A 26588-nucleotide genomic window follows, 5' to 3' on the forward strand; every position below is an offset into this window, starting at 1 on the left:
GTGTTCGCAGAGAGAAAACCACCCCCTTTTGCGGCGGTGAGAACCGAGTGTCGGCGCGAGAAACGATGAACGAATCGGAACGAGACGGGAACGCAGCGGCGCGATAATAATAATATGTGGACAACGCGGCCGCGGACCAGACGAAAGTGGCGACAATCGTCGACCCCGTTGTGCGGCGAGCAACGTGACAATCGGCGGAATCGCCGTCGGTACGGCTTCCGCATCATCTGCTCGGTGATACTGGCGGCCTGCATGGCGACGCAGGGTGCGAGGGGCGCCAAATGTCCGCCACCGGACACAATACCCGGCTGTCCGTGTTACAACTTCGAGAACGGCGGTCTGTTCCTGGAGTGCGCAGGTGCCACCGAGGAGTCCCTCAGGAACGCTTTGTCCGGCGTGATACATGCCGCCGGCGGAGAAGGTAACCGTCCGTGATACAAGGCGCAAAAAGCACGGGATCACTCGAGAACACGTATTCCCCGTCGCATACATAAGTAGAAACAGCCGTCGGTGAAACGGCTGAGAGATAACATCGTGGCGTGTAGCAAAGAACAGCTGTGACTCCGAGAACAAACGAGAGAAAAAAATCGAGAGAGTACTTCAGTATCTATGCAAATAATCAACGAGCTATAATCTTTTTAAAGTAGCAGAAATACAAGAGCAAGCTCGTCAAGCGCGGATAAGATCAAGCAAAAAATTATAATGCAAACGAAGAGATTATGCGTAGAGCATGTAAGACTACTTGCGATCATCATCAGTCTTCATGAATAAAATGACAAAGTATATAATAACGTCTCTGAAAAATATAGAAAGAAAAGAACAAATATACGTTTACTCAAGTGTGTTGTATTGATCTCTCGCTAAATGTCAGCGCTTTTTCCAGTCTGTGAGAGTTTAATTTAAGACAATTTATTGAATGGTGAATTTAAATTATATTAACACAGTCAGAAATATATGTACGTAAGAAATTTTGATCTTTAAATAAAAATTAATTACGTTAATTTCGAAGACATTATTATTTTGTCATTTTGTTCATGTAAATTGATGATCAAAAAATAAGATAATACTTGAAACGTTTAGACATATTCAATAATTTATTCTCAATCCACATACGACAATGGTTTTACATGCTCTACGTGATCTTCTTGTTTGTATCTTTTTAGTTTTCTTTAGAAAAATATTTTAATTGGTCTGACACATATAAAAAGAGAACGCTTAATATTTGTTTATTTTCGCAAATGTTTCACATATTTTTTCGTAATAAAACACAATATTCAGTTTTCACGTTATTCAAATTGTATTATAGCGTGTAACGGTTTTTTATTTTTTGATAAACAAAATATTTTATTAATAGGCATTTATTGATTATACAGTAAATTAGTTTATCGATGATATTTGTCAATATTTTCTCTCTCGACGAAACCGGTTCCGCCCGCATACAAATACACGACACAAAGAAACAAACACGAAATTGTAGGTTTTGATCGCGTGTTTGTACGCGTATAAAACCCACAAAGCACATCGATAGCTTTAAGCGGAATCTGCGTGATTGTTTCAGAGGCGCTCGTCCAATCACTGAGCGTGTACGAACTGGATCGAAAAGTGGAGGAACTTCGATCCGCCGCTTTCCCGGCGGGCTCGCAAATTAGGCATCTGCAAATATCGCATTCCGCGATTCGCGAAATAAGCGAAGATGCTTTTGCGCGGTTAAACAAAAGCCTGGAATCTCTGGCGCTCGTATCCGGCCGACTACTTCACGTACCTCAAAAGGCAATGGCCAACCTGCGCCTACTCAAAGCGCTCGACCTGGAGTCCAACCTCGTTTACGATTTACCGAGCTATAGTTTCTACGGTCTCTCGTTAATTAAACTGAACCTGAAGGGTAATCAAATCACGAAAATTTCCGAGTACGCCTTTGCCGGGCTCGAGGGCACTTTAAAGGATTTGGATCTGGCCGAGAACAAGATCCGGGTATTCCCCATGACGTCCTTGAGAAGATTAGAGCATCTCACATCGCTGAGGCTCGCCTGGAACGAGGTATCTCAACTCCCGGAGGACGGCTATTCCAGGCTGGACGCCTTAAACTTTCTCGATCTAAGTAGCAACAATTTCAAGGACATTCCGCTCAATTGCTTTCGCTGCTGTCCGTCCCTAAAGACCCTCTCTCTTTATCACAACGCGGTCGAGATGGTCGACAAGGATGCCTTTATATCGCTGATCGATCTCGAATCGATAGACCTCAGCCACAACAAGATCGTTTTTCTTGATGTGGCCACCTTTCGTGCCAATCAAAAGCTCAGGTCGATCGATCTCAGCCACAATCATATACACTATATTCGGGGCGTGTTTTCCCGGCTGCCCGAGCTGAAGGAGCTCTTTCTGGCGGAAAATAACATTCTCGAGATACCGGCGGAGACGTTCGCCGGCAGCACGAGTCTCTCGGTCGTGTATCTACAACAGAACGCCATCAGAAGAATTGACGCGCGCGGTCTCGCGACGCTCGGTCAATTAGCGCAGCTATATCTAAGCGGAAATTATATCGAGAAAGTGCCGCGCGACTTTCTCGAGCACTGCGAGAATTTATTGACGCTCTCTCTGGATGGCAATAACATACGCGAACTCGAAGTCGGCACGTTTGCAAAGGTGAAACAGCTGCGTGAGCTTCGGCTGCAGGACAATCAGATCACCGAGGTGAAACGCGGCGTGTTCGCGCCGTTGCCGTCGCTGTTGGAGCTGCATTTGCAAAACAACGCCATTACGGACATGGAAACCGGCGCGCTGCGATCTCTGCACAGTCTGCAGCATGTGAATCTGCAGGGTAATCTTCTCGCTGTGCTCGGCGACGTGTTTCAAGTGTCGAATGACGTCGGACAGAACGAAAACAGCGGTAGCTCTCTGATCTCCATTCAGCTGGACAACAATGGCCTGGGCGTCTTGCACAATGACTCATTAAGAGGCCAAGCCTCGGTCAGAATCATGTGGCTCGGACACAATAGACTGACGCGTCTTCAAGCTCCATTGTTCCGGGACCTGTTGCTGGTCGAACGCTTGTATCTCACAAATAATTCCATTTCGCGAATAGAGGACGCCGCTTTTAAACCCATGCAGGCACTTAAGTTCCTCGAGCTTAGCATGAATCGGCTGAGTCACGTGACCGTGAAGACTTTCTCGGAGCTGCACGAACTCGAGGAACTTTATCTGCAGGATAACGGTTTGCGCCACTTGGAGCCCTACGCTCTAACGGCGCTCAAAAGACTTCGCGTTCTCGACCTGGCTAACAATCACTTGAACGTGCTGCACGACAAGATTTTCCAAGAGGGATTACCAATTAGAACGCTCAACCTAAAGAATTGCACCGTACGAGTGATCGAGAACGGTGCGTTTCGCGGACTGAACAATCTTTACGAACTCAATCTCGAGCACAATCATTTCACTGCCATTGCGTTGGATCGTCTGGATATACCGGGATTGCGAGTTCTGAGAATATCCTACAATAACTTCAGTCAGATTAACGCAAACTCTCTAGACGGCTTGCCGTCTCTTCAACACCTGGCGATGGATTCGTCGCAAATCCATCAAATGCCGGCCGAGATATTCTCAAAGAACAAGAATCTCGGGAAGCTGTTGCTCAGCGGCAATTCGCTCGTTTCGCTGCCGGCGACGTTGTTTCTAGGTCTGGACGCGCTCAAGGAGGTTAAGCTCGACGGCAACAGGTTCCAGGAAATCCCGTATGACGTGTTCGCGAACGCCAGCACGGTAGAGTTTCTCTCTCTGGCCAACAACGAGCTGCCTAAAGTAGATATGTCGCGGTTAAGCGGATTAACTAGTCTGCGCGAACTCGATCTACGCGGCAACCACATCAAGTCCCTAAACGGCTTCGCCGTCGTGAACTTTTCCCGTCTGATATCCGTGGATCTGAGCCACAATCACTTAACGGCGCTGCCAGCGAACTTCTTCGCTCGGTCGAATATGCTACGGAAGATCGAGCTGGCAGCCAACAAGTTCCGACAAATACCGGCTATGGCGCTCGCCGGTCAAAATATACCCGGTCTAACGTGGCTGAACATCACGGCTAATCCTCTCGTGAGGATACACGAGATCATCTCGGAAGCCAAGTATCCGGCTCTGCAGGAAATTCACATCTCCTGGACGAACTTGTCGATAGTCACCAGTCAGGATTTCGAGGCGTTTCCCGCGTTGATGCATCTTTTTATAAGCAACAACAGGATAGCGAGGGTGTCGCCCAGTGCGTTTCGAAGTCTTCCGAATCTGTTGACGTTGGATCTCAGCGTGAACGAGCTGGAGCTGTTGCCGCAAGAGAGACTGAAAGGCTTGGTGCACCTCAGGCTGCTAAATCTCACGCACAACCGTTTGAAAGAGCTCGAGGACTTCCCGCCTGACCTGAAGGCTTTGCAAGTGCTCGATCTTTCGTACAATCAGATAAGCGGAGTGGGAAAGAGCATGTTTCAGCATCTGGAGAATCTGGCCGAGCTGCATCTCTACGGGAACGGGATATCGTCGATCTCGCCGGACGCGTTCAAGCCACTGAAAAAGCTCAGGATTTTAGATCTAAGTAGAAACTCCTTAGCGAACTTGCCACTGAATGCCTTTCGACCTCTCGAAACGCAAATACGGAGCTTACGCGCCGAGGGTGAGTAACGATTTATTGACGATTCCTCGGATTTTATTGCGTTACGTTGCAAAATTCATCTCACAAATATTTATTACGCTTTTTTTTTCTGTTGCAATCAGTTTGCTAAATCAAACTGTCAAATAATTGATTTGTTTTCTCGCACTCGAAAAATTATTTCTATTTTCTAAAATGCCACAAATATCTCATGTAAAAAATATTCACACATCTTGGAACTTACGTTGAGTCGCGTATTGTAAGATATTGTAGCACACTGAGAGAACGTATTCTTACGTTCTTTACGACATTGCTCTCTCGTATATGTAACGGCACACATGCCGCCACTCGCACGGATCATGTTGCGCCATGCTCGACAATAGCAATCTCAGCCGGCGAGATGATAGGTCGCATGCAAGACTCACCCTTACGCCAAAGTGTCTTCACATGCGAGCGAATTCGAGTCAGTCGAAAATAACCCCTCGGGATAGTTGTACTCGGAAACTCCTCGACATTGAATACGAACGATATGAACACACAGAACACACAATTCTCTGCATGTTGCAAAACGTCACGGGGCTATTTCATGACGGTAGTACCGCCGGTAATTCACGTTGCAATAAACGCGGTATATTTACGGCGGCATCCGAATGCTACGCGATCTTTCGTAAGTCTTTCGTGACACGGGGCGGTAAAAAAGTTTTTCCCCTCAGTGGGACGAACGACGACGTGATCTATAGACATCGAGACACTCGAGACCGCGCCGCGAGCACCGCACACTCTCAAGTAAGATAATTGCGGGCATTGAATTCGCGCAGAAAATCCACTTCACTGCGACTGCGAGTCTCAGGAGCTCTGGGAGTGGCTGCGCGATCATCAGAAACTGGTCGGCGGCGGGATGAGTCGTAATCGCGGGGGCGGACTGAGGCTCAACGACATGGACAGCGGGCTGTTGAGATGCGAACAACCGCCGGAATTGCGGGGACTGGTGTTCCTGGATCTGGACCCGCACGCCTTCTGCACCGCGCCCTTGATTCTGAAACTGGCGATTCAGGACATTCAGCCGTTCTCCGTTCTGGTATCGTGGCAGAGCAGAAATCACTCCGGTCTGCGCGGCTACCAGGTTGCCTATCATGTCATCGATAACGTCGACCAGGTAATAAAGAGAGCAGACGCTCACTTTGATTGTACATCGCGTGCGCAACAATACCGCGTTGCTAAAAAGCAAAACGCGAGATATATAAATGACGGTGGGTGGAGCGGGCGCTATGTGAAGTGTAAACGGAGTTTGATTCAATCGATAGTAAAAACCGAGTTTTCTTCCTCGATGAAGCTCTAACTCATCCTTTGCAAAAACTTGTCGTCACATCCGACACTGTTCTCGCGCTGATCGATCGACGCGAAAAAGCCGGGCGTAGTTTCTAGCCGGATTAAAGTATTTTTGCCGAAAGCAGTCGAATTTATTCACTCTTAGCAATTGCCGATGGTTTTACTCGATATATGTATCACATTACAAAATTACATTCAAGTTAAGTAATTTTCGAAAGATTTAAATTTAGAAAAACGATTCGATTACATATACTTATTAGTTTTATTTACTCTCACATAAAATCTATCGATGACAATCGATGTCAAAGAATTCGAATTTCGCTATTGTTATTCCTTACTGGCGCTCCTTCTCCAAAGCCGTCTTGTTTTAAAATTCTAGATACGTGCCAAAATACTCGAGCCTGGCGCGCGCTCGGTGAAATTGCAGAAACTGTCGTCGACCACGCGCTACAAGATCTGCGTGTTCGGCATCGGTAACTGGCTGTCGTCGTCGCAAATGGACGACGTGAACGGACCGATGGAGCAGCTCAACTTCACGCAGGTCGAGATACTCGCGTCCACGCCGCACTCGCAGATGACGGACTCGACGACCAGCCGTTGCACCGAGGTGAAGACGCTGGACGCGCCGGACGCGATCGTCAGCAGCGACGGCTCGGCCATGGGCGACGTCGGCAGCGTGAGCAACTTTCTCACGAGACGGCTGGGCCTGATAGTCGGCTGCTGCATGGGCTTCGTCGTGTTCCTGCTGCTGGTGTCCATTCTGGGTTATCTCAAGATCAAGAAGCAGCGCGAAGCGGCGAAGAGGGAGCAGCAGCCGATACCGCCGGAGTACATCTCGTACAGACACTTCAGCATACAGAGCGGCGAGGCCGGACACACCGCCGCCAAGCAGACGGCCGTGCAGGACGGCCAGCACACGAACTTCATCAACAACACCACGCTGAACGTATGAGAAAAGTCGCGGAACTCCCGACTCGTGGAGGTTTCGAACGTGTGATCGGGCTCGAAAATAAAAAAACAAAAAACCGATTTTTTTCTGGTCGATTGTTCGAGCGTGTTAGCCAAGTTCGAAAGACTCCCGAATCGCGGGAGTTTCGTGTTTACGCGTTAAAGAGAAACTCAAAACGGACCGTTCCGTCGAATTTTTGTCGCGACGACTGTCTTGCAAAATTGAAGGGCAGCCGCAATTAGCAGTGTTGTGCATTCTAGTGATATATATATATATATATCACTTATATATATATATATATACGCGGAGCAGTACTGTAATGAGACTCGGTGAGAGATCGTTCGAGAGAAGAACGTTCCGCAATTGTTCTCGAAAAGCACCCAGCAGAAGTGGTCGTGCCCCAAGACCGATCGCGAATCAAGTTAGCAGCAACGAAGACTCGAAGTGAGTTTCAAAGTGAGAGTGAGTATGTATGTGAGAAGTGTGTGCGGTTGTGTGTGTGCGAATGGGATCTTTATCAAGTAACAAAGCATTTTATAAAAGGATTTTCTACGAGTCTGAATGTGTTTGTTGTTGTATTTTTTCTTTTTGTTCAAAGTAGCTTTAATCTCACGACAAGGTGTCACGGCCGAGGAAACGAAAACGATCAAACGGACGATCGCGTAAGAGAAACTGTACAGAAATTGGTTTCGGTAGTACACACACGGAGCTCCGATGTGTGTGACAAATCACACACTGTGCACACTCTCGTATGCTCTAAAAAATCTTATAGGTTTTGAATAAGACGAGATTCACATGTATCGTAGTGTTCTCTTTCTCTAGACTTCCGTATCGAGAATACAAAACTACGATGAATTCAGCCGCGCGCTGATCGGAGTTTTGCTTTAAATTTCGATTTATTTATTGAAAAATCGGGATTTTCAAAGTGCCGGTAATACATATATAGAAGTGCGTCAAAATCGATAAAACGTTGAAAGAGCTGCGCGCAACGTAGAAAAATATATAAAATATATGTATCAAATAGATACATTGGTGGGAGCTCTATCGCGAATATATGAAAGACGAATGCTGTTTTATTCGCGAGAAATCGGTCGAATTTTTACAGCGACTGCAGCGAAGCAGCGCGGCGTGCAACGCGAGGTGGAGGAAAAGCTCTCCCTTCGCATCTTTGTAGAATAATGCTCTGTCTTCTTCAAGAAATATGAAATTTTGAAGAGTGTATGAAGCACGATTTGGAGAGTCACGCGCGCGCGCGTCTCTACCGTAGGATGTCGGGGGATATCGAATTTTCGTGTTTTCGTGTTATACGACGTGGCATTTGCCGAGCGATTTACGACTAAACACCGCTGCTATTACATATCATCCAGTCGTCGTTCTCGGATGAAATCGGACGAGATCGACGGACTGGCGTGTGAAGTGGCTATTGTGTTTTCTTAATGGCTCGGCAAACCGCGCGGTTTAGAACGTCACCCCGCGCCGATCTCGCAAAATGGGCATGCCCATTTTGCGGTAAACGCCCCGCGACGACGGGTGCCATCAATTTCCGATTGGGCCGCGCGGATCATCAAGAAGACGGGACGGAAAAAAAATTGCTCATCCCTGCGAGCGATCGATCGCGCGACTTCAGGATTCTCCAGCGGTGAGAGACAGCGAGGGGCGGGAATGTATAAAAATGAAATGTAAATTTATAGAGCAAGAAAATTTTCTTACTCTCCCGGATTAGCATTCCGGCGCGAAACAAATTTTATTATAATGAAATTACGTGTTTGAATTATATATAATCACAAATGAGAGGGAATTTTCTTGATACTTTTTTAATATTCGGAATTATCAATATTTAACTTCTGTGCAAAAAAATGTCAAGTATTTAAATATTTTACTATCTGCAAAAAATAATATCGCGTTAAAAACTAATACGAAATTACGTATAAAAGTTCTGTTTTAGAATAGAAAGAGGAGAGAATAGAAAAGCAGAGATAATAGAAAAGCAGAGATAATAGAAAAAAATTGAGAATACAAAAAGTGTTATATTTTTGTTACAGAAAACAGTGTTACATTTCTTTTTTCTTTTTTTTTTTTTACAGAAAAAAGAACAAGTGTTATATTTCGTTGCAAAAAATATGTGCGTGCATGTAGGTATGAATGCCAGCCGTTGGAGAATCCGCGGTTAAGACGATATTCCATATGAATGAAGATTTTTAGAATTTATAAATATAAAACTAAAGTGTGTGTGCGCGCGATCGTGTATATACGGATATGTATGCATCGCAAAAACTATGTATTTCTGTGGTTAATAAGAATGTCGAGATCATTATCGTAAAAATTCTGATGAACTCTTAAAAAAAAAAAAAAAAAAAAATAGCGAAACAAAACTAGTAGTGTATAAGTTGGAACATCGGCGTCGATGATTCTCACTTCTACCCCCTCCCCTCGATTTTTCAGGAGGCCAACACGATGAGGTATGTAGATCCATCAGAACTTTTATCGGTACGCGATGGGGCGATGTAACGCATTTTGCATTAGCAATGAATGACGCGCGCAGATGGAGCGTTCTCGCGACTCGATTCAGCCCCGGCAGATTGACTCGCTCGATATCGCGCAATAACCGGTATAATCGCCATGAGTATTAAAGGCGCGTTGCCGCAAACGTGACAAAATATCGCGTTTGCTGCACAGGAATTTTTCATGATGACGCGCTTGTTCGCGCGCGCGCGCGCACGTTTTACATTTGCGCTTCAACAATTCAGCGCGTTCTCGTTCGTCGGAGCCGTGATTATTATCGGCGCAATGCGATATCCAGCGTGCTCGTTATGAAAAATCGTTACGGAACAACGTCGCAGAAAACGTATATCCCGACGTGTTCGAACGATAGTTCGTTATCGCATTTACGCGGATATATTGTTCACGGCTGGAGTAAGAAGGAGAGAGAAAGAGAAAAAGAGAGAAAAAGTGAAACGCTTTTTCCCTTTCTCTCTTTTTCTCTCCTCTTCTCCCTCTCTCTCTCTCTCTCTCTGTCCCTACGCTTTTGAACAAAAGAAATGAAGAAAAAGCCGGTGGAAAAGAAGAGCGAGATCTCTCGAATCGGCGCGTCCATCAACGGGGGTCTATGTATGCGTTGTCGTTACACACTGTGTACTGTAAAATATATACGTATATATACGTCACTGTAATAAAAATGCAAATTCTTTTGTAATCAGGTGTTTTTTATATCCCGTACTTGCGCGCGCGCGCTAGCTGAAAGAATGTATTAATCCGTTCATCGCTGATGTCGCGCGAACGACGAGATTAAACCATAACCGGCCCGGATTTTCTTACAACCTATTGAGTGCTGCGCACAGAAGAAAGAGCAGAAGAAAGGAATTATAATTTTTGTCATCGCGCGGACACGTCTCGACTCTTGGGAGAGGTTTGCGCTTTTTTTAAACGCGCTCGGATCACGTTGCGTTATGACGGAAAGAGAAAGAGACATTTGTATTCGAAACGGGATATCGATTTGCAGATTATATTAATTTCAATCGATGGTATCTACTCGCTTGACGAGAGAATTCCATCGAATTCACGCGTTATTTCGCCAGTGAATCGTGGATAAATCGACAGCTTTACGGCGAAACGGAACGTACGAACTAATCTCTATCACTGCAGACCCGCCATCACAAAGAACGGAATAAAAGGCAACTTATTAATAGCGAGCTATGCGCAATTTTTTATGATTCCATATCGATCTTTTCCAAATCGATACGCGCCGTCAATATCAAACGAACGAATATCTCTCCCGGCGAGATATATAAAAATACTATAATAAAATATTGCAAGAATATACAATTTTAACAACACGAAATGCGCGAGAATAGATTTAATGGAGAATATATGATTTAAAGATCGGAAAGATATAGATCTAGCGTTGAAAAAATAAAAAATTACTTAGAAAAAATCAACGCGTCGAGTGCTGATTTCGTTTCGAATGCAAAGAAAAAAAACAACGGAAGCACGAAATGTTTGTCATTGCGCGTCAACGCTTGATGAGACTCGGTTCCGGAACATCGGAACGTCGTCGCGCTGGATTGGAAATGCCGCGGTATTTCCAAGAATAACGGAGGTCACGGAAAGCTGCGGGTCTCTCCCGAGGGGAGCGCAATCGGAATTCGTAAAGTATGCGGCGTGGTCTCGTTTATTTCGGCGTTCGTACCACCACCGACGGTCGGTTGGCTGCCTCTTTCATCCCCGTCCCTACGCCTTCGTATAAATTTTCCAGCGTCTCGACGAAACGCTTCCCGTCTGCTTTATCGTATTTCCTTGCAATTAACCCCTCTTGCGCCACCCCCCGTCCTCGCCGCCGCCGTCGAGGGCTGCGGATCGCGAAGTAGAAGCGTTCTGCATATTTCATTTGTTCCTGGCGCGCTACGGGAGGCTGAGCGCGTCCCGGTTTCGTTCTTCCGGAATTGCAAGGGCGGTGACCCGTGGCCAGGAAATTGAAACTCGCCGTTAAGAACACGCGTAACCTCGCTTCCCCTTCAGTCGGCCGACGGCAGGCCCGGCGGGGGCGATATAGCCGGGAATATAGCGAAGACCGAACACCGAGGCGGGTCCGATTGTGCGCGCCATTGTAAACGTCGCCGAAAAAAGAAGACGATTATTACTCCACGGCTGTAATTAATGCTGACTAATTAATTAACTCGAGCGGCAGACGCGCAAATTTGTAATCAACTTAACTGAGCGCGAAAGGGACGGGGGACAGAATGGGAGTAGGATGATTTACGGAGAAGGGGGGGGGTTAAAGGGTTCCCGACATTATTCGATTAATGAATAATCAACAGGCCGCGTGCGGTTTTCTAAAGCAGCTTTCGGCGAGCAGTTCGATCGGGCGATTGAGGCAATTGTGTGTCGCAAACTATTGTATATATACATATCGTGGACGATCGTCGCGCGATTTGTCCTTTCCGCGCCGTAAAATATCAAACTGATGATGATAAATTCTTTCCGTAACTTATATTTTTCGGTGTCTACGGCAGTTGTCTTCGGACTTCGTTATTTACCGGTGTCAGAGTGTACACCAAAAAAGGGACGTTAAAACTTGAACAGGGTACAGAAGTGCTTAAAAGGTTAAGGACCGTGAGTTATTGCACGCTGTCGTGCCATCTGCCTGCAAATCACCGACCGTAAAAAGAAACGACACCGACTGAAAAAAATACTCTCAGAGATTCCGGCTATCAATTTTTCCGCTCGGTGTTGGTTCTGTCTAATAAGAGATGTGTCTTGAGCAATTTTGCTGGTCGACAGCTGTCAAAAATCGCGACGAAATTTCGTTTCTCGGTTAAATTTCGCAACGAATTTTTATATTAGTCGAGTATTTTCTGCAGTTATGTGCGGACCTCGCTGAATGTTTTGAGACAGGAAGTCGGTAAGTTGTATCTAAAAATGTCACCTTTTCTCTCGTCGGACAACAAAAATATTACGAAATCCCGAGAGTTTAGTTTGATTTGTCATTCAAATTTCAAATAAAAGTCTAAATCTATACGAAAAAATAGACAAATATTCTTATATTCTTAACAGTTTTATTTAAATACGCGCGATACTGCGAGATTATCGCAAACTTATTAAATTTCAAATTTAACGCGCGCAACCTGTGCAGCGTGTTTGCTCGCGTGGTAATTAACTAAACTTTTTCTTTAATTACAGATTTTCCGCGCGTTCAATATTTATTCAATAGAGTAAGCAAAACTACATTATTTACTCTATATTGTTTATCGTTTTTTTATTATCTTCTATTTATTCGTTATACAAGTGCATTTTTCTGTAATGAACGTAATTCGTTTGTGTTTAGTTCGTCCTGTTTAACTGAATGAAGCAAAAAAAAAGTTAATTGTTTTGCATTTTTAAGAGCATGTTTTCTGTGCAGCGGGCTTCACGCGCGCAACGCTGCTGCATTTTGTGGAGTAATTACGAAAGTGTTCTGTTCGCCCGTTCTATCAAAGACACACGTCGCGCTATTAAACGGAAGCCTCGAGTGTATAGATAACTTTGTAAATTATTCTTAAACGTAAGACGAACTTAAAACAAACTTTCAACCGGGGAACTGAGAAAAATATTCTATATTTAACCGTGTCCTGAAAATTTGTTCTGTCTGCTACTTTTTTTGCCACATCTTTATTATACTGAAAGCAACTCAAGCATATAATTGCATCGATCGATGCACTCTATTTTACACACATGCGCGCGCGCACACATACACACACACACACACATGTATCTCCAGAAATCTGAAATTCCTTCGAAGTGCATTTTGCGCGAAGGAAAACGAGCGCGCATCGTTCAGCGATATTTAGACGATATTATTTTCTATCTGGTAAGCACTTATTCATTGCATTTAGTAAAGAGAAAAAGAAATATTATTCATATTGCGGATGTGAAAACGAGCGATTTGGTATAAAGACGAGAAGAGAGAGAGAGAGAGAGAGAGTAAGAGAAAGATACGATATTCACTTCACTTTTTATGATTTATTTCACGGACGCGCAATTCTGTAAGTATTTCAATTATAACTTGTTTTCACGAGCGGAAAAAACTTATAAATTAAAATATGCTTTATTTATTTAAAATAGCTTTCTGTATAGCGCGTTATATATATATACTATTTTATTACTTCCGTCATGTTTGCAATTCTTAACCGTTTTTTTGCCTATTCAACAAAATTAAAGTCTCAACTTTTCTCGAACAAAACTTTGATTCACTGAAGAGAAAACTTTGTTTTATTTGATTCTCCCTTTTACATTTCAGTATTAAATATTTTGATAACTGACGCTCCAATTAAAAGTTGGTTAAGGTAAACTCTATATCAAGTTCAGCAAAGAATAAGTTTCTGTTGCTCATCTGCATCGTTTGTAAGTTGAAATTATTAGTATCGATGATCTCTCGTCATTTATGGACAACTGGCCCACCAACTTTTTCGAAAATTATTTTGCAGTTAAAAAAGTCCTACTAGAAAAAGCGTGTGTAAATAATCACAATCGATTCTATCGATCTTGATTGTTGTCGCTTTTATCTCGACGCTGATTGAACGTTTCTCAGATGTGTTTCTCGATTCGTGTCGTACAAATCAAGATGCACGGTAGTGCCTCTTATACGCGAAATTCATGCGATTGAGGAGATCTTCACGGAGCAATATCTCAAGAACGATTGAACCGATCACTTTCGTTTCAGTCTCAATCGCTACGGAACAAAACACTAAAAACAAAAGTATTCTTGCGTTTTTTTTGTTTATGCTTCTAATTTGAAGATATGCGACGATAAAGTTTCGAAGTGAGAAATTCACTTTGCAGAAACGTTATTATTATCCCAATAAGAAAAAAGGGAGAAGGCAATGACGAGCTGTACACACCTGATGATCGGGTAAAATTTTTCCTTATTCAGAGATTTGACAAACGTTTCGATCCACTATAGAATCTTCTTCAGTGTCTACGCACACTATTACAAAGAGATAATTAACAATAATTGACTAAAATCACGTATTGTTTTTTCACTTCTCCGTGTCACGTGACTTTCCTTTAGTCACGTTTTTGAAGTCACGTGACTAAAGTACAATCACGTATTGTTTTTTCACTCCTCCCTCTCACTATTTTGTGATTTTGATTTTTATGCGTTATTTCTGACATCTCTCTATTGTGTATCATATGGTTTGTAAAACGTATACTAGTTGTCATCGCGGTGACAGGTTGTATTCACTGACACAACATAGTAAAATAAAAACAATAATAATGTGCGCGTAGCGCGCGCCTGTGGTGTGTTAGTATATTCGAAAACAAAACTTTGCGCGTGTAAATAAAAATTATTAAACAAAAAAAACTGTTTTTTTTTTCACGTCCGTAAAAGAGAAATGTGTGAATTACGAGAAAAAAAAAACAAGTTTTTTCATAATTTTTATTGTATGAACAAAGTTTTTTTTATGAATATACCATACTTTTCCAACTGCAAATAATTTCGAGAAAGTTGGTGGACCAGATTTTCTGTAAATGACGAGAGAGCATCAATACTAACAATTTCGCTTTCTGGCAACTTGGCTTGAGATATATTTCGAGGACAAAACAAACTCAACTTCAGCTGCTTTAGAAACGCCTTTATGAGCTCGGAAGTTCTTTACTGTAAAATCGGTCGCGCGCTATACGTGTGTATAAACCTCGGCACGGAAAGTTTCGGTGCGCGAAAGTTGAGAAAACTCAAGTGAGAAAAATCCAAAGGGACATACAAAAATTCTCCACCGAGATCTCGGTAATAAGGTTAATACGATATCTGTGTGTCGCGAAGAGGATTCTTATATTTTTCATCACTCGCGCGTAGGCGGGCGGGCGGGCGGGCGAACGGGCGGATGGGCGCACGCGAGCAGCAAAACGTGCACGGAAGTCGAGGAGCGCGCAAGCAAATATTGCAAACTGGGACGGTCGAGATGTTGACGCGCGACCGTTTTTCTGTTTCCTCTGAAAATCGGGCTTCCTCGTCGACCTTATTTGATTACTGCGTCTGTGTGCCCGGGAGAAAAACACTGTTTGCTCTAGCCGAACTGAATCAGGCGCACATGCGCAATATAATGCCGTACATTTCGACGACAAAATCAAAAACCTCCTGTTTTTTCCTCGCAATATTAAAACGTTTGTGTGCGAATTAATAATACACATTAAACGAGCAAACGGAATACTTTAGAAAGTCTCTCTATTCGACTAAGTTACAAAGGACGACTGAGGAAAAATTTGATTTTAAATTCCGCTGTATTTAATTCTTTGCGATCTCACCCAGCGCGCCGGCGCGTGTCAGTGCGCGGAACAAAATGCTAAAAAATTAAATCGGCCACGGATTGTCGACCGTTCTTTCTAACGTTACATCGTGCCCTTTTTACGGACGTCTCATTCCCGATTCATGCCTCCGGATCTTGATCCGGCTCTTAAATAATTTCGCGCACGACGTTATTACACGTCGCTTTCTTCTCGTGGAAGAAAGCGCCCGCCGTGCCGCGCCGTCTCGACGCACGATGTTCAATCGTCCGTTTCGTTTTTTATTTCGCGCGGGGATATTATTCTCGCGAGTATTAGAAACGAAATCTGTAGTCTGACGTCAGAGAGAGAGAGAAGAGATTCGACGAGGTGGAAAGGACGTAATGTCGACGCACAAACGAATCAATGTTAGGTAACTTACCACGTCGCGCGTCTGATGCGCGTATCGCTCGATCCGCGATACGTGCATCGCGCGAGGGAGCTTTTGTTGAGTAATGCGCCGAGGCTGCAATTCGCGGTAAGCGGTTTTGCGGTGTGTACCGGGCGAAGCTCCCAGGAGATGACTGTTAAAGGAAGCGCGCGCACGAAGGAGCGAGAGAGCGAGAGGTTTGGGTCTTGTAACATCAGTAATACGTCGCGCAGAAATCCTGGAACAACGTGTGCCGCAAGACGCTTAATTCCGGACGCGCGGCAGGAAGCTGAGAATCGCGCGATCTTGTGGCGTTGCAGAGATTCTCCCGCTCGGGGTGAGAGAATCAACGGAGTCTCTCGCGTATATATGCGCGACGATCTCATCATAAAATATCTCCCAAATGGCACTTCCATTCGACGCGTTCGTTTCCGGAGCGCGTGAAATCGCGCGCGCTATGTAATGCTTCTTCCTCTCATGTCATACGTACTTATTGTTCATTCCCGGTGTGAAACGCGACGAGAATTTTATTCTTTTATATCACATTGACTTTTGGTGCGGCGACGGCGGCGATGGCGACGACGGCACGTGATACGACATCTGCAGTTCCGCTAACTCGATTCCGCTCGAAATCACGAAGTTAGTTGCAGAAAGTTTACAGCACAGTGAGTGCCAAGGCGTGACATCAATCTCGCATTACCGCGTTCAAAAATCTCTTGGCCGAGACGTTTTTGCACTTTTTCCTCCAACTTTTCTGTGACTTGAAGAATTCGCGTTTTCCTCACCCTTCTCCCTCTCCCGACAAATTGCCGGACAAAGTGAAGAAAGCGCGTTATACATTCACATCGCGCGACAAATTTCTGAGATTTCTTTAATCGCGTTTGCGCGCGCGCGAACATACTAACTATATATATATATGTATATAATGATTTGTCGTGCCGCAAATTTTACTCAATCTCGTCGTCGTTGTCGTCGAGAGTTATTGTGTTCCGTACAAGAGCGTCGCGCTATCGGGGATCTGAAAGCAGTCAGAGATTCTGAAGATCAAAGAGTTCCTGATGCTGTCGAAGGCGTTGCCGCGCGACTGCCGTCTGCATCTTTGACTTCTAGGAAAATAAGATTTAGCAGTCCGTGAGGAGAAAACTAGGAGGGCGTTCGGCGTTGATTTCCTCTCGCGCGACGAAGAGTGTGCTTAAAAGTCCTTGCGCAAGAAACACGTGACGCTGAAGGAATACAGAATGCACCAGGACGAGAGTGTGACAAATTTTGAATTAAAAAAAAGCAAGTATTTGTTGTAAGAAATAATTGTTTCCAAAAATATTGTATTGAAAATCTTTACAAGAAAAAACCACTGTCTCAAACCGAAATTGCAATTTCTGTTTTTAATTGGTTTTCGTTTGGTTTACGACGCGCAACACTTGAAAAATATTTATGCAATTTTACGCAGAAAATGTTACGTAAACAGAATGTGTGTAATTAAAGCAAATGTTTTCTTAGATGGATATTATTGTTGCTTAGATTATCGGTGCGCTCTTATACATAAACTTGCATAAACTATTTGATGTGGAAAATAAAAATTTGAATAACATATATGTCGCGTTAAAATGTATCAACGTCGTAACAACGTGATGACGCATCACCGAATAGGATGATGTACTAAGAAATATACGTCAAAATATCGGTTTGCTCGATCTTCTCACTCGATTTTCTGACGAGCGCGCGCATATATATCTCTCTCTCTTCCTTTCTTATTAATATTCAGCATAAAACGCGTCGAAACGTATCCGCGTTCGTGCGACATAAAATCACACGCCGGATAACACACACCGCACTATCTGCCGTAGTCCGACGGATTCCCCCCGGGGAAATTCGGCATACGCGCGACCATTGTTCGCGAGAAAGAATCGAAAGGAAAGGCGTTGAATGGGGTCGAGGAGAGCTCATCTTCTGAACGGCTTAGCGCTCGCAGCCAACGAAAATCTCGTGGCGCGCGGAGATGCGGGATCGTAGGTGCGCGCGCTCGACCAAGCCGGACCCGGGATCTAAATGGGATCGATCTACCGTATAATGCCTCGTGATAATGTACGGCGAATGCCCGGGTATTAATGACGCGCCAGACTGAGTTACGGGAGCGGCCGTACGAGTGCTTCATAATGCAGCCGCCTAACGTGCGTCGGTGATGGAGGTAAAATTACCACCCTCGCCGCGGGGATTGTCTTAACACGACCACAATAGTGTGTGATAATGACGTTTGTCAGCATTTAATTCTAGAGTAGAAAGTAATAAGTAATTATAATTAAACATATCAAATACTTGAATTTAATATATTAAATTAAATAATTAAATTTAATATAAATAATTAATATTAATAACGGCACGATGAAACAATTATAAAAATCAGAGAGCGTTTCTCCAGGTTGAAGGTGGACGTTTATATGTAAATTAAAACGCAGTGTATTCCGGATGTTTTGATCAATTTTTATATTACACGTGTTTGATATTAAGAATACGGATTATTCGCGAAGAATCGTCGTTGAGTACGCGTACCTATATGGTTTTTCTCCCTTTAAAGAAAATGGTTTTGTGAAATAAAATTCATGTATCTGTCTCTCTTTCCGACGCTATCGTAAACGTATTATGACGCATCGGATGTAAATTCGTCCGGAGGATGTCGCGGACTATGAACATTTACGGAAGATGGAACGGGGATTGGCTCCATTTTCCACATTGACTCCGGTACGGCGCGCGTATATAGCCGGCTCGACTTTACCTCCGCGCGCTTTAAAGTTTGTAAATAATTCAGCGTCTTCTGCACAACGTGGGGACCCGCCGCTGTCGATGCCGCGACGACAGGGATGTGTACAGGAAGGGTGAGAACATAAGGGTGGAGGGAAGAAATCTAAAAAAAAAAAAAAACCCCAAGAAAGGAGAACGTAAATAAGGCGGGAGAAAAACGCCGAGCGAAATACGATAAGAGCGCCACCCCGGGTTTGGTCTCCGGCCAATTCTACGGGGGGTTGCTGGCTGCAGCGATCACGTGCAGACCTTATTGCAAGCAGATCGTGAGATTTCCTATTTCCATGCATTTCGAAGCGCGAGCGATCCCTAACGCCCTGGGACACTCCCGAATATTTTGCACGCGGAGATTATTACGATCAGATTATTAACGAGATGCGATTCGAGAGAGTCTCTACCGCATTCACGTGCGCGTTTGTTCTAACTGTGAATAATTTGTTTTTCTTTGGGTGTGAGACGGGGATTTGAACTCTCCGAGGTAAGAAAGGAGAATGAAAGGGAGGGAGAGAGAGAGAGAGTTTGAAAATGTGATCGAGTTACTTTGGAAACGAGATAAAAGATAGTTTAATAAAAAACAAAAATAAACGTAAATGAGTTTTCTCAAAAGCGTCATACACTAAAAAGTAAAGATTATATGTATATATCACGACATAAGGAACGGATGAAAAAACGCAATTTAAATGATAACATGTTACGCGAGCGCAATTGAGAAAGGCTCTCGTCGGTTGCGCGTCGTTTGTGAAATAGCAGAAATGATGAAAAACTATTCACGACATAATGTACGTTTAATGAGAAAAATTTAATGGGAAAAATGTATAAAACGCCGGAACGCAAACTGAAACTAAGTTAATATTCCCCGCTTTCCACGCACACACACACACACATACACACACAAAAGTAGATACGAAAGGGTAAAGAGGATAACGCACGGTTTGCGTCCGGCTGTGATACTTCGAAATAATTTCGGAGATATATGAAAAAAGTTTTGCCGCCGGAAGTAGTTTTGCAAGTGCGAGAGCTGCACAGCTCTCTTCGCACAAAGACTCTCTCGTGTACAGAAAAATTATCATTTTGCTGCATATATGTATAATCATAATTCGCTTCTTTTTTTTTTCGTCTCCAGAATTCACACAAAGAAAGAGCATCAACGCAGATTGAAAATTTTCAAACGCGACAACACCACTTCGTGAAAATACTCCGTGAGGAAATATTAGCGCAGTAACGTAAAGGACGATGTAATGATATCGCTAATGATAATGGCTGTGCACAACATCGCGCAGATAATTAATTACCGAGATGAGCAAATGGCGAAATAACGAGCCCGTGTCGCAATATATTCAATAATCGATTCGCGCCGCGCGGAATCTAGGTGTGTGTGTACAAAGTTCGCGTGGCAGAGCCTGGCGCATAATTTTCCGACTTCCTCAACGTGGGTTACATAAACGTCGATCGACAGGCGGTTCGGTCGGGCCGAACGATGTGTACATTAATGCGCAAAACGATCGCGCGCGCGCGCTTCCTCCTCTCCCACGTTCGTTTTTGCCGTTATAGATATTACACGCCCCAGGGAAAGGGACTAATCTCTCTCGACATAATTCCCGTGGAAGCTTGCTGAAAATATCCGACGATGCCTGGATCACACACGGGTTTGCAAGCGGATCAACGATTATATCGTGCGCGCGCGTGCGACCGCCCCGCGCGCTCGCGATAATGTAACCCGAGTACGGCTTATCAAGTATTCACGCGACGATTTTCCAAAATCGCACGGACGACCGAGCAAATTTGCGTCGAATCCCAGAAACGCCATTACCGACGCAATTAGCAGATGTAGCGTTAAAGTGGCGCGATATATACGAGGGGTCGATTAAAAGCGATATTTCGATGGCAAGAGGAGAGAGGTGAGAGAGGAAGAAAGAGAGAGAGAGAGAGAGAGAGAGACTCTCGGCCATTGATTACAGGGAAAGAGCCGAGCGGAAACAACGAAAAAATATCCCGCTCTCGCAACACATGCGGCTAATTGCCGAATATTTAATCATTTGACTGGGAATAGCTAGAGAGTTGGAGTTCCCGTCGAATTTAATAATAAGCGACATTTTTCCCTCCCTCCCGTGATTGAAATTTCAACGTGAAAATATACAGATGCGATATTCATTAAATTTTCCAAGTCGTATAAAACTAATGAATTCTACTAGAGTTTTTGATCTCAACGTTTGTAAAACTACGATGTTTTTATTTCATTTTGAAAAATTCATAATTTTAGTTTGACCGCAGTAATATAATTTGAAGTTCGCATGTCTCTATTTTAACTTCGTCGGAGCGTAATGGCGTCCGCAGATATAGAACGCGTTAACGCGCGTGGCTAAAATCGTCTCGATAGCCAATCGATATGCTGCTTTTTCATAAGATCAAAATAGTGATTTTGGTCCATCGTGATTGTTTTTCGTCACGCGTAACGCGTTGACGCGTTCTGTCTGTAAAAGCCACAACGTTGAACAAACAAAATCCTCGCCCCGTTTGACGTTCGTCGATGAAATTCAGATTTCGTTGATCGCGCGCGCGCGCGCAGTTCGCGACGTAAAACGGTCTCGCACTTGAAGAACTGCATATATGTCGCCTTCACGTGTGTCACGTACATCGCGATGAAACGATGAACAAATATTATTTCTCGTGCCAGCGAGAACCCATCGAGTGGCATAGCCTTGGCACAGTCTCACTACTGCGACCGATCGTTCGCGCATGAGACTCTTGTGTCTGCTTTTTAACTTCAAATCGCATCGAGATTTTTCGCTACCTCTTTCTTTTCAGAGAATTTTCCGATAAATAAAATATAAATATAATACGAACGTATGTTTCAACGCCGTAATTAAAGCGTTGATGAATTTTCTCATCCGCAAAAGGTTTCATTTTGCAATATCGTGCCGCAAGCGACAGTGCTTCGGAAAATTTATATATTCTGATAACTTCACTTTGACGAGCGCGCGTGCGTCAGTTGCAAATCTTGCACAATATATCGTATATATAAAGATGGTTGTTATCTCCGTTTATTATTGGCAATTATTATTATTGCTGTACGTATACATTGTCGCGTTACGTGTGCGTATCATTTATACGGTGACATTCGTTTTACAATGAATATGCAACGCAGTCACAGCTGTTTAATATCGATATCGTGCCCGTGTATATCTCATAATCATAATGTAATACGTATGGCGTGACACGATGCACGCGCGTCGATGCCAATATATTATTTGCAATATGCGCGGGTTTACATTGTAATATCCGTTTTTTCATTAACATAACTTAACCGTGACACGCGTATGCACACACGTGTGCGACCCTTTTCCGCACTTTTAGCATTTTAACACGCTGACGCGATATTTAACTTTGAAATTACATTCACGTCAAAAATCGAGCGTCCCGGCATGTAATTAGTATGCATTCACGGAATGTTATATCGCGTGAACTGCAGGAAGAAGTTTCCGATTCACAAGCACATCGGAAACAGGTCACGGAGAGAGCGACGAAGTTGCGAAATAAATTATCGACTTTGGCAGAAGTTTCTTCGCCGGCCCGGTCGGAACGATCTTGAAAGACTTCGACAAGGAAATGGATGGGCCACACACGAGAATCGATTTATTTTCACTTTTTTCGATACACACACAATATGGGAGATAGTCGGGAATGTGTTATCAGTGCATTAAATACATACTTGAGCGCGCAACGCGCTTTTTATAAATATTTCTTATAATTTATATTGTGTGGAAATATATTATTTTTATACAATTGTTATAATTCGTCGTGTAATTACTAAAAAATGTACGATTTCTTAATTTTGTATTCATTATACAACGTATTGTGTGTACGTGAAAGTTTTGCGTTTCGCGACGTAATAGATTCTCCGTGTGTCTTGGCTGGTGCGACATAATAGAAATGTATCGCTCTACAGCGAGTTTCTACTGCGAGAGGTACGCTGAAACGTATCAGCATTATCTAATGCATCGGATATCTCTCTCTCGGGAGAATTATACAGACGTAAACTCCGAATGTGTGCGTGTCAAAATTATGAAAACTTTTCGAAATGTTTGACGCATTTTAAAGTCAAACAGAAAAGTTAAAAATATATTAAATGCGTATTTTACTTGATTTTAATTATGTAGAAAATATCACCAAGGTAACGGCAAGTAATTATGGAGCAGGTGTAATTACAGAGGACGTATATTTCATTAAGCTATTGATCGTACGTGGCGATTGTTGTCTACAACTTTCAGTATCTACGCAAAATTAATAGTTCGCTAATGCGCTCTAATAACAATGACTCGTTAATAACTTACGTGCATTATATCTCTTATCTTAGGTTTTACACGCGAGTGTAAAATAATGTCAACATTGTAATAAATGACAAAATTATACGACGCGCGAGAAGGGTCATCGTTCGTGCGCGTAAAAGCTTATGTTTAACGCTCAGTAGTAAAGACGTGACATTGAATCGACAAAAGATCTTAATATTCGCCGCCGCAAGATTACTTCAAATTTTTTCTATCCAAACTGATTTAACGTCGTCAACTATTTCCGTGAGAAATTTATCACAAATGTGATGTATCGCCCACCGCGGTTTATTGAAATATTATATGTACATGTAACATCGGGTAACATATGTGTATAATATATATGTATATTTGTACATGGGGAGGTAGAAAATGCGTGTTTAATGGAAATTCGCACGGTGGACGAAACTCGTCGAGATAAGCCGGTATTCTAGTTTGTTTCGTTGAATAAAATTTGATGTCTCGTGCGCGCGCGCGCGCACAATTCGCATTTCACGATTAGTATCGTTAATATTACCATCCGAGCGCAGAGAAGGGAGGCTGCTGGGGGCCACTTTATCGAGTAAAGTCACTACAGCAGCTTTTACACACAACGCACACACGGAAATTACTCACCGAGTCGCGCGCGACGAAGTAGAACGAGCAGCTTCAACTACTGGTATGTAAGTATGCAGTGTACACAACGGATTCATCTAACGGTGTTGTAACTATAAAATCCTAACGCGCGCGCGGCAGCGCGCGCAGCTTCATCGAATTAATCTTGGTCGGCGGGCTTTTACCGCGATCGTGTGGAGAATTGTGAAAAATGATCGTATTTATTTCCGTTTTTACGACGGAAATTTATCAGACGAAATGTGTTTCGAGATTTAATACAAACCGATATGAATAATGTAAGGAAAAGGATCTTTTCTTATATTCATCTCGTCGTGGGTTCGGTCGAAAATAATTAACCGGCCGCTCGCTAAGACAAATTTAACACATTAAGGATGCGCGTAACAGAGAAATTTTACAAGCGTATTTAAATCGTTCTTCATTTTTTTGTAACCAGACGACGACGATGACGACGACAACGTGATTCTCAGAGGGAAACGCGCGAGTCATAAGCGCGGTCTTTTTTAACAAAGTCGTACGTAAAAGTTGAGTCCGCAAATAGAAGAGCAGTCGGCGAAATTAGCATGTAAAAGTGCACGATGTGTACGCGTACGTGTAAATCGTATAAAAGGGATTCGCGCGACGACGGTGAAAGAACAGAAACTCACATTCCGCGCGTTTGCAGAATAAATTATGCGATTTCTAATTAAGTACGGCTAAAGTGGCTATTAGAGTTAGCTCGTTAATCATCCCCCTCGCGCTAGTGACATTTTTCCCGTGGATCCTACGTTCGCACAATCGCTCAACGTTCCGCGCACGCAAATCTCATTTTTTATCAAATATGGCTCCTTAACGACAGAGTAGGATCTGTTCTGTCTGTTTTTGCCGTTTTTTCTTGTACAGAATTACGTGTGTATATATATATGTATACGTATACGTGATTTATTGTGATTTACTCTGACGTATAGGAACAGCGTATAAATGAGTATTAATGATCGACCGTGTATATCTATCAGATATTGCTGTCAATTCATAAATATTACTTAAAAACAATCAACTTCTTTAAAAAATTTCATTTTTTAAAGAGACAATATTTTATAACAATAATAAATAGCTCTATTATGTGTGAGACAACTTTATGTAATTTCGTGAAACAAAGCCCGACGCATTTTGATCGCAATAAATATTTTATGAATATTATCCGATCGATTGCAATTTGCTGTATTATAATAATTATCACATTGGCATAATTGGCGACCGATCGAACAAAATTGCCACATGCAATATTAACACTTTCAAATACAAGATGTTTATATCATGATGTAAAAAACTTGAAAGAAACTTTTATTTTATTATTGTTTTAAATTGTTTAAAATAGTAACGAAATATTTTTTGAACGTGGTGTTTCAAAAAATTATGTTCGATTACACGTGATTTGTCATCTCGATATCTTCCAATTAGCAGCGAAAACCGCTCTTAGAACCGGAATTTTCTCCAGTGTCTGATGTTGCAAGATTAGTAGTAGTCTCTCTGCTTTCGCGATTATTAATTCACTCGATCTTCTACGATGCAAGAGCAAAGAGAAGGAAAGAGACAGAGAGAGAGAGAGAGAGAGAAAGAGAGAGGTAGTGGGTAACCAATTTTCATGGCGCGCGACACCGGGACAAGTCGCGTATCTCATTGCAGTAAGCGGATGACCCAATTTTGTAACAATGCATCCCGCCGGGCGAAGGCCGGGCGTGTGCGAACGAGACACAAACAAACAGAGGCACGGTGGAGAAAATGCAGATATGGAGGAGGCGGGTCGGTTTTATCGCTGAGCCGCAGTAAGCGGGAGCATCGTAGCGGGAGGTTCCGCAATTTAGAAAGGCACATTTATGAGCGCGCCGCGTTATTTATATTTACACGTTAAATGTACAGGAAAATTTCACGATGACTCGCTCGTCGCGCCGAACGGAGAGAGAGAGAGAAAGAGAGAGGAGAGAGATTCATTTTAACGTCCCGTTCCGCGATTTATCTATTTCCGTTAAGCGAACTCGATGATCGCCGAGCTATCGTCGAACGTGACCAGGTAAAATTTCCGCGGTAAAGTCGGCGAAAATTACACGAGCACCCGAGACGATAACGAAGAACCCATCCCGCGACGAAGGAGGGAATGAGGAGATGGACGATTTTAATTTGCAAAACTACTCCACGGCGCGAATATGCTCGAAATAAAGCACTGCTCCCTAGTGAAATAGCGTCTTCGAGAGGGTGAATATGCATTTATGTTTGTCCGGAGGAAAGTCTACGGAAGGCTTAATTCGCGCTCGACGACGACGACGACGTGACGAGAAATGTAGAGGATGAAAAGGGGGAGAAGATAGGAGGAGAGAGTGAGAGAGATGTCCGCGCGCGCGCAGGAACACACACACACATAACGCGCGGTTTTACGCGCTCATGTGAGTCGAAATTCATGTGCGCGACGCAGGAACTGATATTTCCCAGAAAATGAATCACCCTTATACAAACGGACCGACACACCGCGGTAACAGCGACACAATAGTCAGACAATAGCAAAAGCGCGGGTGGTAGCTAGCGAAAGAGGGTTGATACGAGGATAGCGCGGCGACGGACGAAGGGATGCAAGTGCTCGAGAGATGCGCGCGGCGAAGGCGGAAGATTTTGTAGGTCGCTTCTACGCGTGTGTGTGTGTGTGTGTATGTGTGTGTGTGTGTTAGTTAAAGGGTGGAAGGCTAGGGAGGGTTGAAACTGCGCTCTCCAGACGGAAACAGGATGAAGGTGCGCCTTTCCGCGTACAAACTG

General features: G+C 43.5%; 1 protein-coding gene across 3 annotated transcripts in view; it reads left to right on the forward strand.

Moving 5' to 3' along the window:
- LOC109855160 (protein artichoke-like) overlaps positions 1 to 9264 on the forward strand; it is an 85193-nt gene extending 75929 nt beyond the window's left edge. For all 3 annotated transcript variants that reach the window (XM_020429049.1, XM_020429050.1, XM_020429051.1), the window contains 4 exons: positions 11 to 421; positions 1559 to 4651; positions 5446 to 5783; positions 6336 to 9264. In XM_020429049.1, the coding sequence (XP_020284638.1) occupies positions 115 to 421; positions 1559 to 4651; positions 5446 to 5783; positions 6336 to 6908 (4311 nt within the window). In that variant the 5' untranslated portion in view covers positions 11 to 114 and the 3' untranslated portion in view covers positions 6909 to 9264. The remainder of the gene's footprint in view (positions 1 to 10; positions 422 to 1558; positions 4652 to 5445; positions 5784 to 6335) is intronic.
- Positions 9265 to 26588: the final 17324 nt, after the last annotated feature.

The sequence above is a fragment of the Pseudomyrmex gracilis genome, unplaced genomic scaffold (genome assembly GCF_002006095.1).
Source record: "Pseudomyrmex gracilis isolate BER0280 unplaced genomic scaffold, ASM200609v1 scaffold_82, whole genome shotgun sequence".
NCBI lineage: Eukaryota > Metazoa > Arthropoda > Insecta > Hymenoptera > Formicidae > Pseudomyrmex > Pseudomyrmex gracilis.